General features: G+C 42.5%; 1 protein-coding gene across 1 annotated transcript in view; it reads left to right on the top strand.

Moving 5' to 3' along the window:
- LOC115201027 (rho GTPase-activating protein 44) overlaps positions 1-1,778 on the top strand; it is a 125,839-nt gene extending 124,061 nt beyond the window's left edge. Inside the window, exon 22 of the mRNA XM_029764226.1 lies at positions 191-1,778. Coding sequence (XP_029620086.1) covers positions 191-345 — 155 coding nt within the window. The 3' untranslated portion in view covers positions 346-1,778. The remainder of the gene's footprint in view (positions 1-190) is intronic.
- Positions 1,779-13,610: the final 11,832 nt, after the last annotated feature.

Here is a 13,610-nt window from a genome sequence, read left to right as displayed (position 1 = left end):
TGAACAAGTGTTGTTTCTTCACATGAAATTTGCAGTATTACAAACCTACCCCGAACACCTCCCTGCTGTGTGTAATGCATCATTCAGCATTGACTTAATCATGTCCGGGAACAGACTTATTCTAAGCAACCCTTATTTTCTCTATGTCTTATTTTCTATTCTCTTCTCATGTTGATCTTTGACCACTCAGACTCTTTCTGCAACCTGGATATCCCCATCATCAACGTTGAACTGGATGACATCTTCGACGAGCCTAAGATGGTCCCCTACAGGAACTCAGTGGCGGTGGTCCAGCCTACCCCCAAGACAGAGTCAGAGGAAGAGTCTGAGAGCACGATACTATGACATCACGAGTTTCCACCCCCAGCCCTACTATTCTAGCCTGTCCCCAGGACCCATTCTCTGACCTTTGACCCAATGGGACTCACTCCAGACCTCACCTCCACCCATAGAGACCAAACACTGGGTTCAGCCCTGTAAAGCAAAGTTAATCTTATAACCTGAAATATATATGAATACAGAAAATACATACAGTATATCCACATCCAGAGAGTTTCTCTCTGAGACTGTGGGGGGAGGGACTTTTGATACACAGAATCGGACACAATGCTTTGTTTTTATGTTGACTGGATTCCTTTGATTCTGTCTGTGGTGCGTTCATTTTTAAGAATTTTATTTTTCAACAATTGCGTTTATTTTTCTTTACTTTTGCCTTATTTGAGTCATTTCCAATATTGCCTCTAACTTCACCTACAAGACATGAAAACGATTTGCTCGGTGGAATGGATTCTACTCTTTTGAGTGTAGTAGTAAAGGAAAGGGACAGTAGATTTCTGATTTCCTCTCCCTGTCACCAAGTCTATAGCATTCCTTTTGACGCCATCCTAACTCATCCCTCATACTTTGAAATCACTGGCAACCCCTTGTTCCTTCCTGGCTGAACGTGTGTTTGTGAATTGTGTGATGTGTTTGGAAATGTGCTGCATCATTAAGTGGCGAGTTCTGCCATAGAAAATATATATGGTACTGCAAGACCAGTTTGAGCTTGAATCCCCAATCACACTCTTCAAAGGGAGATTAAGATTGCATTTGGCTGTTAGATGGGAAGTTGAATCTGGATAATATAGTATTGACTATTTAAAATGACTGTTTATACTGTACATTTCAGAGTATATGATATTAACAGTGATACAAGAGATATTATATGTGTCATATAATATAAGAATACAACCATAGGTATACAGATATATAATTATAAATACGGTATACAGATATTCTATAGTATAGCATGTACTTGATTGTACATTATCATAGGAGAGGCTGTAGAGGGAATGGGACATAGAAACAGAAGAAACAGAATAATTCTATATAAAAGGAATGGAATGCTGAAAAGTGAGTATGAGTGGAATGTGCAGGGTGGGACTATACCTCCTCTCTGTAGTCTCTGCACTCAGCCTCAGCTTCTTTAATGAGCGCCCTGAGAGCCTTATCTGGCAAGAGCCTGTCAATGGGGAGCCTGCTCAGCTGTTTGAAAGCCAATATTGAAAACTTTTTTGTTAGAGCAAGTGTGTATATGAGTGCGGTCCTGTATGTGTGGGTGTTATCCAGAATATAGATACATTTCTTCTGGTGCTAGAACATATGTTTATATTCTATCACACAGGGAATAAGAATAGGCTCTCATTGAAATTATACGGCGGTTGCTGTTTCAGTTCCCTATACCCCCCCCCCTTTATTAAGAGGAATCCACCATATAAAGAATTTGATGATGAGGAATGTGAATAAGTATTTGCTGTTGTGCTGAAAGTATTTATACCGATGATTACGGTGCAGAGGAGTATGACTGACATCCACAACACATAATATCAATGTTCCAATCTGATGATCCAGTGATGGGGTTCAAAGGTGAGGGGCCCGCCCATGACAAACACAAACCTATGGTCTCCTTAGAAACGTTCCATCCATAACACTGATTAGTGTTTGGAAGCCACAACAAACGCTGCTCTGTCATGCACTTACGTTCAAGTGCTATATATTTTATCCATCACAACACTATTGTAAATACTGAAGCCTCTGTATATGTGTGTATATAAAAAGGCGAGAGGATGAAATATATACAGTACCAGTCAAACGTTTGGACACATCTACTCATTCAAGGGTTTTTCTTTATTTTTACTATTTCTACATTGTAGAATAATAGTGAAGACGTCAGAACTATGAAATAGTACATATGGAATCATGTAGTAACCAAAAAAGTGTTAAACAAATCAAAGTATCCTCCCTTTGCCTTGATGACAGCTTTGCACACTCTTGGCAAGAATCTAAAATATATTTTGATTTGTTTAACACTTTATTGGTTACTACATGATTACATAGTAGGTAGTAGGAGTAGATGTGTCCAAAATGTTGCCTGGTACTATATATATTTCATCCTCTTGCCTTTTTATATACACACACATATATATAGTTGAAGTCGGAAGTTTGCATACACCTTAGCCAAATACATTTAAACTCAGTTTTTCACAATTCCTGACATTTAATCCTAGTAAAAATTCCCTGTCTTAGGTCAGGTAGGATCACCACTTTATTTTAAGAATGTGAAATGTCAGAATAATAGTAGAGAGAATGATTTATTTCAGCTTTTATTTCTTTCATCACATTCACAGTGGGTCAGAAGTTGACATACACTCAATTAGTATTTGGTAGCATTGCCTTTAAATTGTTTAACTTGGGACAAACTTTTCAGGTAGCCTTCCACAAGCTTCCCACAATAAGTTGGGTGAATTTTGGCCCATTCCTCCTGACAGAGCTGGTGTAACTGAGTCAGGTTTGTAGGCCTCCTTGCTCGCACACACTTTTTCAGTTCTGCCCACAAATTTTCTATGGGATTGAGGTCAGGGCTTTGTGATGGCCACTCCAATACCTTGACTTTGTTGTCCTTAAGCCATTTTGCCGCAACTTTGGAAGTTTGCTTGGGGTCATTGTCCATTTGGAAGACCCATTTGTGACCAAGCTTTAACTTCCTGACTGATGTCTTGAGACGTTGCTTCAATATATCCACATAATTTACCTGCCTCATGATGCCATCTATTTTGTGAAGTGCACCAGTCCCCCCTGCAGCAAAGCACCCCCACAACATGATGCTGCCACCCCCTTGCTTCATGGTTGGGATGGTGTTCTTCGGCTGCAAGCCTCCAAACATAACGATGGTCATTATGGCCGAACAGTTATATTTTTGTTTCATCAGACCAGAGGACATTTCTCCAAAAAGTATGATCTTTCTTTGTCCCCATATGCAGTTGCAAACCGTAGTCTGGCTTTTTTTATGGCGGTTTTGGAGCGGTGGCTTCTTCCTTGCTGAGCGGCCTTTCAGGTTATGTCAATATAGGACTCGTTTTACTGTGGATATAGATACTTTTGTACCTGTTTCCTCCAGCATCTTCACAAGGTCCTTTGCTGTTGTTTTGGGATTGATTTGCACTTTTCGCACCAAAATAAGTTCATCTCTAGGAGACAGAACACATCTCCTTCCTGAGCGGTATGACGGCTGTGTGGTCCCATGGTGTTTTTACTTGCGTACTATTGTTTGTACAGATGAACGTGGTACCTTCAGGCATTTGGAAATTGCTCCCAAGGATGAACCAGACATGTGGAGGTCTACAATTCTTTTCCTGAGGTCTTGGCTGATTTCTTTTGATTTTCACATGATGTCAAGCAAAGAGGCACTGAGTTTAAAGGTATGCTTGGAAAAAACCCAAAGGTATACCTCCAATTGACTCAAATGATGTCAATTAGCCTATCAGAAGCTTCTAAAGCCATGACATCCTTTTCTGGAATTTTCCAAGCTGTTTAAAAGCACAGTCAACTTTGTGTATGTAAACTTCTGACCCACTGGAATTGTGATACAGTGAATTATAAGTGAAATAATCTGTCTGTAAACAATTGTTGGAAAAATGACTTGTGTCATGCACAAAGTAGATGTCCTAACCGAATTGCCAAAACTATAGTTTGTTAACAAGAAATTTGTGGAGTGGTTGAAAAATGAGTTTTAATGACTCCAACTTAAGTGTATGTAAACTTCCGACTTCAACTGTATATATGAAGATATGAAAAATATAAATATTGATTTAAAGTGTATACATATATACATATGTTATATATGTTAACTTGTCCGTGTTGTTCTGGTCCTGACCACAATATTGCCAGATTCACACATAACAAAATGCAGTAAGTGTTGCACAGTTATCAGTCACAAGCTTTATACAGTACAGTAGTAATAGCAGTAACATAGTTTCAAGGTTAAATCTATTTTAGAGGAATGTTAGATTAAAAGTGCAGAGTCATCAGCCTAGAGCTTAATGATACAGTATGTCTAAACGGAAAGTGCTGCATCACAGTGTGCAGCAAGTCTCCACTAGTCCATAAGCCTGACCAGTAGAGCTATTATAAGGGATGTATTCATGATTGTCAATTGGTAAGTAAAACGAGGACCACCATCCCTCGAGGCAAAAACCAGTTGAGTCAACATAGTTTCCTAGTTATTCCAACCTTACAGTACAGAGTATATTCCCCAGTGGAGAAGACTAATATTCTCCTCTGAAAGCAATACAGTTCAACCCAGTGCTTACTAGACAGTTCCAGAACAAAAAGTTAGAATTTCTAAACGATAATACAAAGTGCAATTACAGTATTTATGAACAGAGAAACCTCAAATATTAAGAGGGTCCCATGTTTTTTTACTGTTTATACTGATATTTTATTGCTTTTGTCTTAATTCTGCCTGTCGTGATGCGACAAGTGCTAATCATGCCATATTATTTTGAGGAATTCAAAAAATGTATAATATAGACAATATTGCATTTACATTATTGAAAGCTGTTCTTACAATTTGGATGTGCTGAAGTGAATGGCCAGTTCTGTGTCTATCTGGACGTTTGTCGGTGGGGATAATGTGCTGTTCTGTGGCTGTTCTGTTCATGAGTGATGGTTTGTACATATTTATTGAAAACACAACTTTATTAACATCAGAAATCCTGTCTATCAAGGGCAGTGGTTGGTGAGAGAGATTCCACAGAATATTTCCACTGTTACAGTTTTTCTAAATATGCCCTTTGAGTTACTGTAAGATAAAAACATGTTTTTTCAATGAATAGGTGGAATGTACTGGTGACTATTTGGACTGTTTGCCTCAGGTTGCTTTAAGGGGGAATTCTGTGTGTTGTGGATGTAGTTTTAACAGGGTGGACAGATGTTTGGTAGTGATGTGAACAGGCTTGGGGATTATGACTAGACATTGTTCTATGTGTGAAAATCAGCAGCATGATTTTTCATCATGCTTGTGAAATTTGTCTTATCTTTGGTCCTATTTACCTGTACTTGTCATATTTATTTTTCTATGTGAAAAGAAAAAAGAGCCTTGCAATGCAGGTAGAATTATTCAGTTTTGCCCTATGATCAGTTTATCAGTCCACAGTTCCTGTATTGCATTTTGCTCCGACTTCCATCCTGTCAATCAACTATTCACTCAGCAGAGTCAAATAAATATGAGGTAGGCTACTGTACATCTAAGCATGGCTTAATAATTGCCAAACTGAATTACTTTATACAACTTGGAGACAATATAGCATCTAACTTTGAGCTTTTCTGCCTAATGAGTCAAGACAGAATGACACTTGATGACACAGAATGATGACTTGTATTTATTTTTGTCTGTAAACATGGAATGTTATTCTCTGAGGATAACCTTTATATCGGCATAAATCACTCCAATTATCCATCAGATTAACAAATCCTCCTGATTTATATTAGGCAAAACAAAGATACGCCTTTTTTGTTGGCCAATCAGGCTAGCCTGAAAAAATGTGAGATATAACACACCTGGTTTGCCTGTATGAACATTTGCAAATGATGACACAGTGGTGCATGCAGCTATTGTTTGGTAAGCAAGTACATCTTCATGAATGTTTTTGCATAGTTTATGTTCAAATAATACATTTATACAAGGGGGCCAAAATAAAAGGGAAGGTTTGATGATCCAGAGACATTGTTTTTAGATATAAAAAGGCCCTAATGTACATGTCAACTGCGGTGATATTGGGGACACTGAAATAAGACATACCCTCTCCCAGTCAGAGCAGAACACTTGCTGTGGACAGGTACTGTAAGATTGGAAACAATCCTCATCAGAATGTTAAAACTATTAAAAAACATTTTTTTGTATGATTTGGGTTTGGTGTGTATTTATTAATGCTTTGTGAGTATGGTGTGTGTGGCAGTATGTTAACAGGAAAGAAAATACATAGGTCATTGTGGAGTGGATTTACAAAGGATTTAAATGGACACATAAAATCGGATTTCCTGATTTATCAGAAACTCAGCCATCTATTAACCAATCCCTTAGACACCTACATACAATGTTTCAAGTGTCTAGGTCAAACGGGGCGAGGGATATGAGGGTTTAAGTGAGACTGCTTATAACAGCAGCCTCTATAGGCCAATCGGTGCCATTATTTTTGACCAAGTTACTCATGGGCTTTAGTTTCTGTGTGGCAAATTAGAAAACAAGTTACCAATCTATGCTTGAGTTATTTGACCACGTCAAATAATAATAATAGAACTCAGGCAATAACAATAGGTATTCACAGGTACGCTGTGAACCCCAAATTATATGTACAGCATAACCTCAGAATCTCGGGGGTACACAGCAATATATTGTGCCGGAATCAAAATATCCTTCATTCAGAGAGAATCCATTCAAAGTCATTCAGGTCAAAAGTGAGATGATGCATGCAATGTTAGACTTGTGAATTGGTTTGATGTGACATGCTGACAGACCCATACCTTTGACCTTTGGGCCAAACACTAAACCGCTTCCAAACATGTGCCCTTTAAACAATCACAGAACATACAGCATGTGGTAATGTTTAGGTATCAAAGTTATCAGGTAATTTGACCCATGTAACAATCTGAGAGCCATTGACTTTCATTGGCAATTTGTTCAATTAATTAATGTACTGGAACTTCATATAACTTATTAAATTGACTGAATTCAAATGGAGTTAGCCAGCCCTGTTGATGAGTGTGTAAAGTCCTGCTCACCAGAGTCCATGAGGATGTGGCGAAGGGTGTGTTAGGCCCGCAGGTACACTCTTAGAAACAAAGGTGCTATCTAGAACCCTAAAAGGGTTCTTCGGCTGCCCCATAGGAGAACCCTTTGAAGAACCTTTTTTTGGTTCCAGGTAGAACCCTTTCCACAAATGGTTCTACATGGAACCCAAAACGGTTCTACCTGGAACCAAAATGGGTTATCCTATAGGGACAGCCGGAGAACTTCTGCCAAAGTTGTTTCCTCTCCTTGTTTGGGCGGTGTTCAGTGGTCGGTGTTGCCGGTCTTCTAGCCACCATCGATCCACTTTTCATTTTCCATTTGTTTTGTCTTGTCTTCACACACACCTAGTTTCAATTCCATCATTACATGTTGTGTATTTAACCCTCTGTTCCCCCCATGTCCTTGTCCGGAATTGTTTATTGTAGTGCTTGTGCACGTTATGCTGGTGTGTAACGGGTTTTGTTTACCCATTGAATTATTGTTCTGTTTACGGTGGTTTTATTTATTAAACTGTGCCGTTGTAAATCAGTTTTTGCTCTCCTGCGCCTGACTTGTCTGCCGCCAGTACGCACCCCCTACAGTTAGATCTTCCCCACAATGAACCCAAGACGTGATTGGATAAGTATGTCTCTATAGTTTGACCACCAGTGGCAATGCTGCTATTGATGACTCACGTTGGTTGCTTTGAGGAGGTGGTTTCCCAGCTTGAGCAGCATGGACAGGGCAGTGCTGACCAGTGTTTCTGTGTCCTCCTCCTCGTCAAAAGCCTGTCCCTACTCAAAGCCCCACCCACCCTGGCCTGCACGTTCAGCACCTTGCAGCTCTACTGCTGAAACAGCCTGTTGGGAATGTAATGTGACATCACCAGGACCCTGAGCGCCTCGATCAGGACGCTGCATGACGATGACAGGGACCATGACAACATCAAGACAGCATGTCAAATAATGTTTATGGCCGAGTTTTAGTCAAGCTATAGTGATTTTGGTTGGTCTGTCAACAGAATGCACATGCTTGACCCTCTGAATTTAGTACCAGAACAGATATAACTGTGATATATTGATTCAAATTTGCATGAAGTAAGATACTCTGCCAGTGCGGCCGTTCCTGCATGTCTCTCAGATCCTGCAGCAGAGACACAAGAACCTCGCTGGAAGACTAGAAGAGAAACAAAAAAAATGGCAATGATTGAAAATCCCATATCATTATCCTAATCAATGGAAAGATGGGCCATAGAGGTTTTACTTGTATTCAAGTAATTGACAGATTTGCATATAATTATTGCTATGGGTTTCATTAAAAGGTGTCACTGGCTAATCTTGACTACCTCAATGATATGAAGTATGTTGGGTACAGCAAAAGCAGGCTTGTGATAGTGTCACCTTGGTAATACCTTTGCAAGCACTGGTTCAGCTCCTTGTAGTCTACTGCACAACCAAAGGAGAAAGAACGTAAGGTTAATTGCGTAACCCTGGTTCTACGATAACAGAGCGAAGGTATCTCACTATGGGAAACGCCTTGCTTCCCATGAATAAGCTTTATTGCATGCATTACATTACGTTTTTTAGTTTAGAGAGTCGTCAATCTGAGGGAGACAAAAGGCCATAATGTCCTTTCTTCTCATTCGCAGACCAAGGTGTGACAGCCATAAAGTGACCCATAACAAGGAACTTGTTAGAGTAACTACAATAAGGATCATTCAAAATTGGAGTAACTGTTGAAGGCTTTTTATAACAAGAGGAAGTTGTACAGGAAGTATGTCTCAACTTCAGAGACTCAAACGCATTATAAAGAATATTGAACATTGATTTTGATTTGACATATCAGCTATAAACAAAACCGTGCTTAGGAGGAGGAAGAGAAGCCTGCGTCAATGTACAGGGAAGACTTCTATCAGTGAAAGAGTGATGCCTCCTAATCCGTCCTGGGATGCACATCCTCTTTGTCCTAAAAGCTCTTAAATGTGTTCTACAGTAGCGTTTGGCTGACCTCCCAGGTCTCTCCTGTCGGTGAGTTGCTGGGGGAGGCAGGCGGCGACCATCAACCGGTGTAACAGGAACTTCTGGAGAGGCAGAAAATAATGGTATTAAGGTATCTGATGAGTGAGAGAACAGGTGTCAAGAAATGAGAAATATCAGTAGGTCTATTGGCCCTACTTAAAGACTTAAGGCTACAAGCCTAGCTAACTCTGGATTGGGTGGGTTGGATTGGGAAAGGGCTAATGATAGGTAAATCCATCTGTTTATGTTAGGTATGTTCTTTTGTCTCAATTGATTAACTATATATACATACACATATATACATACACATACATACTGCTCAAAAAAATAAAGGGAACACTTAAACAACACAAGGTAACTCCAAGTCAATCACACTTCTGTGAAATCAAACTGTCCACTTAGGAAGCAACACTGATTGACAATAAATTTCACATGCTGTTGTGCAAATGGAATTGTCACGGTTGTCGTCTGTAATGGAGGACCAAGGCGCAGCGGAAGTGTGGATACTCATATTTTATTTCCCCAACAAAAGGAGTAAAGCATCCACCGGAAAACAAAAACCACAACAGCAACAGTTTGCAGGCTTCAAAAAACGCAGTGCAAAACAATTCCCCACAACCCCAAAGACAAACACACACACCTATATAGGACTTCCAATTAAAGGCAACTATACACACCTGCCTTCAATTGGAAGTCCCAATCATCAACCCAACATTTAACAAACACAAACTTGCCACGTCCTGACCCCAAAACTAAAACACTAGCTCCATCTGCTGGTCAGGACGTGACAGTACCCCCCCTCAAGGTGCAGTCCCCGGAATGCACCTACCAACAGAAAAACACCAACAAAAAAAACATAAACAATAACCCCTAAACACTAAGGGAGAGAAGGGAGGGTGGCTGCCGTCACCGACGGCACTGTGCTACACCCTCCCTCCCCAACCCACCTATCCTGGAGGTGGCTCCGGTTCTGGCCGTTCCAGGCAGTCGGGCCACTCTGGCAGTTCGGGGCAGTCTGGCTAGTCTGGCAGCTCGGGGCAGTCTGGCCAGTCTGGCAGCTCGGGACAGTCTGGCCAGTCTGGCCAGTCTGGCAAGTCGGGACAGTCTGGGCAGTCTGGCAACTCGGGACAGTTGACTGTTGACTGGCGGGCAGCTCCGACGACTGTTGACTGGCGGGCAGCTCCGACGGCTGTTGACTGGCGGGCAGCTCCGACGACTGTTGACTGGCGGGCAGCGCCGACGACTGTTGACTGGCGGGCAGCGCCGACGACTGTTGACTGGCGGGCAGCGCCGACGACTGTTGACTGGCGGGCAGCGCCGACGACTGTTGACTGGCGGGCAGCTCCGACGACGGTTGACTGGCGGGCAGCTCCGACGACTGTTGACTGGCGGGCAGCTCCGACGACTGTTGACTGGCGGGCAGCTCCTGCCCCGTCACACAGCCCTTGTGCCCCCCCCTAAAAAATTATTGGGGGTGCCTCTCGGTCTCCCAGTCCTTGCCAGCCTTATTCCGCTGCTTGGTCCTGTGAAGGTGGGGAATTCTGTCACGGTTGTCGTCTGTAATGGAGGACCAAGGCGCAGCGGAAGTGTGGATACTCATATTTTATTTCCCCAACAAAAGGAGTAAAGCATCCACCGGAAAACAAAAAACCACAACAGCAACAGTTTGCAGGCTTCAAAAAAACGCAGTGCAAAACAATTCCCCACAACCCCAAAGACAAACACACACACCTATATAGGACTTCCAATTAAAGGCAACTATACACACCTGCCTTCAATTGGAAGTCCCAATCATCAACCCAACATTTAACAAACACAAACCTGCCACGTCCTGACCCCAAAACTAAAACACTAGCTCCATCTGCTGGTCAGGACGTGACAGGAATAGACAACAGGTGGAAATTATAGGCAATTAGCAAGACACCCCAATAAAGGAGTGGTTCTGCAGGTGGGGACCACAGACCACTTCTCAGTTCCTATGCTTCCTGGCTGATGTTTTGGTCACTTTTGAATGCTGGTGGTGCTTTCACTCTAGTGGTAGCATGAGACGGAGTCTACAACTCACACAAGTGGCTCAGGTAGTGCAGCTCATCCAGGATGGCACATCAATGCGAGCTGTGGCAAGAAGGTTTGCTGTGTCTGTCAGCGTAGTGTCCAGAGCATGGAGGCGCTACCAGGAGACAGGCCAGTATATCAGGAGACGTGGAGGAGGCCGTAGGAGGGCAACAACCCAGCAGCAGGACCGCTACCTCCGCCTTTGTGCAAGGAGGAGCAGGAGAAGCACTACCAGAGCCCTGCAAAATGACCTCCAGCAGGCCACAAATGTGCATGTGTCTGCTCAAACGGTCAGAAACAGACTCCATGGGGGTGGTATGAGGGCCCGACGTCCACAGGTGGGGGTTGAGCTTACAGCCCAACACCGTGCAGGACGTTTGGCATTTGCCAGAGAACACCAAGATTGGCAAATTCGCCACTGGCGCCCTGTGCTCTTCACAGATGAAAGCAGGTTCACACTGAGCACGTGACAGACGTGACAGAGTCTGGAGACGCCGTGGAGAACGTTCTGCTGCCTGCAACATCCTCCAGCATGACCGGTTTGGCGGTGGGTCAGTCATGGTGTGGGGTGGCATTTCTTTGGGGGGCCGCACCGCCCTCCATGTGCTCGCCAGTGGTAGCCTGACTGCCATTAGGTACCGAGATGAGATCCTCAGACCCCTTGTGAGACCATATGCTGGTGCGGTTGGCCCTGGGTTCCTCCTAATGCAAGACAATGCTAGACCTCATGTGGCTGGAGTGTGTCAGCAGTTCCTGCAAGAGGAAGGCATTGATGCTATGGACTGGCCCGCCCGTTCCCCAGACCTGAATTCAATTGAGCACATCTGGGACATCATGTCTCGCTCCATCAACCAACGCCACGTTGCACCACAGACTGTCCAGGAGTTGGCAGATGCTTTAGTCCAGGTCTGGGAGGAGATCCCTCAGGAGACCATCCGCCACTTCATCAGGAGCATGCCCAGGCGTTGTAGGGAGGTCATACAGGCACGTGGAGGCCACACACACTACTGAGCCTCATTTTGACTTGTTTTAAGGACATTACATCAAAGTTGGATCAGCCAGTAGTGTGGTTTTCCACTTTAATTTTGAGTGTGACTCCAAATCCAGACCTCCATGGGTTGATAAATTGGATTTCCATTGATTATTTTTGTGTGATTTTGTTGTCAGCACATTCAACTATGTAAAGAAAAAAGTATTTAATAAGATTATTTCTTTCATTCAGATCTAGGATGTGTTGTTTAAGTGTTCCCTTTATTTTTTTGAGCAGTATATATATATATATATATATATATTTTTAAGAACAGTGACATCAACATCAACCCACTGACTCATCACACAAACAATCAAAGAACAATCACTGACCTATTCAGATACTGTCACAGAATAGTCCAATAGTCCAATATTATTTAGAAATGTAACCTGAGAGGTTATGACAAATCGTATAATGCCTTTGTAAATGGCATGCACACACATGGTCAACCAATAAACATCCTATGGTTCTCAGACACTCTTTATACAGTATAAGCTGTTCAAATCTTACTAATTGGACTCTTAGATAGCATTGAACCTGACTATTGAATATAGTTCCTGTAGTCCTACCAGACAATAAACCCCCTGCCAAAAAACTGTTCTGCCAACTCTGACTTTAGCCTACAGCGCATTGCTATATTCGCGGGTTAGGGTCAGGTGCCGACCTCAGATTTTCAATTTATCACATATAGTCGGGCGGTTGCAAATGGTCTATTAGCAATTGCGGGTGGGTGTGGGTGAACCCGTGCACCACTACTATAGCTCACAACTGTGGTGCTATGAGTTTGTATGGAGAGCACCCATTTCATGCACTGAAAAGTTCATTTTTCCAGCACTGCAGCACAACCTGCCAGCACAAACCTTTATAAGGGCCCTCGAGCCCTGTGGGATTACTCCAGCTTTGCAAACAGCAAATTTGACATTAGTTGTTTGGACTTGTTACTAAGCAACATGTGTGTGGACTGGGGATTTGGAAAGAAGGGGAGCGAGTGGAAAGAGGCAGGGATATGCACCTGTGTGCGAGCTGGATGCTGGATGCATGCATATTTCATTTTATTTAACCATTATTTAACAAGGCAAGTCAGTAAAGAACAAATTCTTATTTACAATGACGGCCTACCCCGGCCAAACCCGGATGAACGCTGGGCCAATTGTGCGCCGCCCTATGGGACTCCCAATCACGGCCGGATGTGATCCAGCCTGGATTCGAACCAGGGACTGTAGTGACACCTCTTGCACAAGCCCGAGGAACTTGCTTATAATAAAGCCTTTAATAATAAAGCATATAATAAAGTATATAATAAACAGCCTATAATAAACAGACGTGTCCAGTGAATAAGTTAGCAAAAAAATTCCCCCAGAATGTTATACATGAATAGGAGAGTATATGACTCGATCACCCCCAAAAATCAACCAATTAA

The sequence above is a fragment of the Salmo trutta genome, chromosome 10 (assembly GCF_901001165.1).
Source record: "Salmo trutta chromosome 10, fSalTru1.1, whole genome shotgun sequence".
Lineage (NCBI taxonomy): Eukaryota > Metazoa > Chordata > Actinopteri > Salmoniformes > Salmonidae > Salmo > Salmo trutta.
The sequence above is the reverse complement of the archived record's forward strand: the minus strand, read 5'-3'. Positions and strand labels throughout refer to the sequence as shown.